Raw genomic sequence first — 3,690 nt, forward strand, 5'->3', positions numbered from 1 at the left:
CTACCTTTAGGGCCATGCCGCACTGGGATGCCATGGCATCTCTGCTGGCAGCACGCGGTCTGCCAGTGCGGCTCCCAGCAGGGACGCCACAGGGGGGAACTCCTTCAGTCTGCGCTCAGTGTCGAAATGGACGTAAAGGAGCTAGTAGCTGTGCTTTGTGTGCGTCGTCCACAGAGAATGCAGAGAAATAAGAATTTCTGGGTACACCCCTTCATTGTTGATCGTGATGTAAACGGATTATTTCATACACTATACAATGATTTAAGAAATTACAGTGATAAATTTTTTAATTACGTGAGAATGTCAGTACGTTCATTCGAAGAATTAGTGGAGATCTGCCGAGATGAACTGAAGAAAAAGGACACTGTTTTCAAGAAAGCCATCTCACCAGAAGAAAAGATTTTCGTGACGTTAAGGTAACTAACTACCTGTCTACTCAGTAGCTAATTATTTGTTTTATGCAATGATACTTGCAATTTGAGTTGTAACTGTAACATATACATATAAGCGTTTTATCAGTTTTAATCCGAAAAGTACTTTATTACAAAATAAAATTCAATATTACAAATAAAACTTGAAACAATATTACAATTAAACTTAAAGCAATACTATAAATGAGACAAAGCAATATTACAAAAAAAAAACTTAAATCAACGACGTCTGATGACTCTGACCCATTAACATCACTTGCTGCAGCTGGAGACGTAACTGTGTAATTTTGTTCTGGAGGTGCATGTTGTGGATAGTAATTTACTGTGTTAGTAGTTTGCTACTGCAGTGGAGCATCAGGTACAGGGTGACAGGAAACTGTAGGACGATAATTTCCTATTGGCCAGTGTCCTGACTGAACATTACTCTGTAAATAGCGTGGTCCGTACTGAGCTTCATTTATCACACTTATTATTTTAATTTTCGTTTCCATTTTCCTTTCCTTGGGAATACCACGAAGGGGTATAACTGTCTTCATCCTCTTCTGCTTGCCGCTCCCGTAATTCTCTTTGCTGAATACTCGCATTAAGTAGCTTAATCAGTTAATCTTCGTCATCTTCTTTCCTCCTTTTTCTATTTCTTCTTAACAGAGACAACAAAAACATTCTGTCCTCATCCTCTTCTGCTTGCCGCTCCCGTAATTCTCTTTGCTAAATACTCGCATTAAGTAGCTTAATCAGTTGGTCTTCGTCATCTTCTTTCCTCCTTTTTCTATTTCTTCTTAACGGAACCGCACCTGCACGAGATGCAGCTTCTTCTTCTTCTTCATTTTCGTCCGGATCCTCAGCTTGTGTAGATTCCCTTGTGCTTACAACGGTCCGAAGGAACGACAGTTGGTTAAAGTAAATGTATTGGCTCTTCCTTGTGGCACCCGACCCTGACTTTAAGGATTTCCTGCGTTGTAGCTCACGCGCAAAAGAGCCTCTGAGATTCTTCCACCTCTTCCGCAACGCCAAGCCTGCAACACAATATGTGCACGTTTTGTCACGATCTGTGTTATTTGTCAGAAATAGTCCCATCATTTTTTTAAAAATTCAAATATACGATGGAGACTGCATTATACGGACCTCAGTGATACGTATTCGTGATTATCCGAATTGTAACGGACATGTTGCGCTGGTACTACCCTCTGAGATTCGTGCGATCCCTGTCCCATGCTTTTGATTATTGTTTGATTAGACAGTTGGCAATCGCGCCTCCGTGTCGCGTTAGTTCTTAAATACGTGAAAGCGCAACAGAATGGTGTTATCGCTTAAAGATAAACACTACTAATAATTCATTAAAAAAAGGGGAGAAACTGGTCTTGAGTTAAGTCGATAAGTACGATGTACAGTAGGTACTTTTCTACGATAAGCGACACTAAAACAAATACCTATTCAATTTTGATGTACACATGCAAACTTGATAATGTAGACGCGAGTAAACATCGAAAAGTGATGAATACAGAAAAATTAACTTTCGCAAGAGGCTTTGTATTGTTGGTTTTTGCGTCCATTATAGCAGAGCTTTTAATATTTCACAGAAAAGGCGTTTACTTTCATGTGGCATTTTACCTTATATAAAAAGAAAACTAGTCATACGAATCGCTTGTCGTACTCATTGTTGCCTAATTTATTACAGGTATCTGGCGACTGGCTGTTCTTTCATGGAACTGCATTATGGATACCGTCTCGGGCACACAACAATCACAGAAATTGTTCGAGAAGTGTATCCTGTTATGGCAGAAACTGTATGCAAGTAAAGCTATGCAGACAACAGAAGAATGGTTAAAAATAGCAAATACCTTCGAATAGAATGCCAACTTTCCTCACTGCATTGGAGCAATTGATGGCAAACATGTACTAGTGATTAAGCCTGCTCACTCAGGTTCCTTGTACTACAACTACAAAAATTACTTTTCGATTGTTTAGCTCGCTGTGTGCGATGCTAACTATAACTTTACTTTCGTAGACGTCGGAGCTTATGTAAAAAGTAATGATTCGCCAATTTTCAAAGACAGTTTGTTTTACAAGAAACTAATGAACAATTCCCTGAAGATACCGAAAGCTTCACCACTGACAGAAAAACATTCAGCTGTTTTTCCTTATGTGTTGGTAAGGGATGAGGCTTTTGGCATGAGCGAAAATTTGATGCGTCCATACGGTGGAAATAATCTTAGTTACGAGAAGATCTTCAATTACAGATTATCCAGGGCTAGGCGTTATGTGGAATGTGCCTCTGGTATCCTCTCCAACAAGTGGAGAATCTTTCGTCGTCTACTAAATGTGGGCATTGGTTTTGCGCAAGATATAGTTAAAGCTTGTTGTACTTTGCATAATTTTGTACGTGCAAGAGATGGATTCGTCTATGAAGACTCACTTGAAGTAATTGGTTTTGAGAACAATGAATGTGCAGGCCATTCAGGCAGAAGCGGTCGATCTGCACTTGCAGTGAGAGACAAATTTTCAGAGTATTTTGTTAATCGTGATCCCCTCAAGTTCAAAGTATTTGCGTTCAGTAAACTTTAGTAATGAAAAATAAAATGTTTTTGAAGCACTTACCAAGTTCTTTCTTCACTTCCAAAGACGATTCTTTTCCTCCGAAACTTGTTCCCAACACGTTTTTTTCCGTTCGCGGTTCGAATAATCCACGGATGATGTGTCCCAAATTGCTGGTGTCGCCTGAACTTCACATATAAAAGCTTCCGTATCGAAACTATCCATGCTGGCACACATGCAAAACTGCAACAAAACTGAGCACAGGTGAGCGGCAGGTAGGGCGTAGCAGGTCTGCTGGTGTCCGGGTGCGGGAGCTCCCATAAGCCGCCTTGTGTTTCATTGGCAGCGCTGCCAGCAGAGGCTTGGAGCAGCGGGTCTGCTGGCAGCGTCAGGTGGATGCCAGGTGCGGGAGGCCCCATCGAGCCCAATGTATTGTACCGGGCGTCTCTGCCAGCAGAGATGCCGTCGCATCCCAGTGCGGCAGGGCCCTTAGTGTTCCTGTCCTCCACTAAATTCCTTTTCTATGTGGCAAGGAGCAATCAGTTCTATTTTATAGTGCTGTTATTCAGTCCTGGATTTGCCATTGTTTGTTTTTGAACCATCATTTTTGTAAGTGATGGTTGCAGAATACTGATCCGAATTATTTACAGAAGAGTAGAAAAACTGGTAGAAGTTGGCGTCAGGGAAGATCAGTAGGAACACGTGAGGCAATACTAAACCTACA

At 41.2% G+C, this 3,690-nt stretch overlaps 1 protein-coding gene across 1 annotated transcript; it reads right to left on the bottom strand.

The window, feature by feature from the left end:
- Nucleotides 1-456: 456 nt before the first annotated feature.
- LOC124622824 lies at nt 457-3,191 on the bottom strand. The gene is made up of 3 exons (XM_047148615.1): nt 3,086-3,191; nt 1,226-1,447; nt 457-488 (listed from the first exon to the last, which is right to left on the bottom strand). Exons 1-3 carry the CDS (start codon nt 3,189-3,191, stop codon nt 457-459), a joined length of 360 nt encoding a protein of 119 aa, XP_047004571.1.
- Nucleotides 3,192-3,690: the final 499 nt, after the last annotated feature.

The sequence above is a fragment of the Schistocerca americana genome, chromosome 7 (genome assembly GCF_021461395.2).
Source record: "Schistocerca americana isolate TAMUIC-IGC-003095 chromosome 7, iqSchAmer2.1, whole genome shotgun sequence".
NCBI classification, from domain to species: domain Eukaryota; kingdom Metazoa; phylum Arthropoda; class Insecta; order Orthoptera; family Acrididae; genus Schistocerca; species Schistocerca americana.

Coding starts and splice junctions, on each gene's coding strand:
- LOC124622824 (XM_047148615.1), bottom strand. CDS start 3,191: ATGGATAGTTTCGATACGGAAGCTTTTATATGTGAAGTTCAGGCGACA. Junction 1,448..3,085: donor CCGCGAACGGAAAAAAACGT/GTTGGGAACAAG, acceptor ATTGTGTTGCAG/GCTTGGCGTTGCGGAAGAGG. Junction 489..1,225: donor AGAAGCTGCATCTCGTGCAG/GTGCGGTTCCGT, acceptor TATATGTTACAG/TTACAACTCAAATTGCAAGT.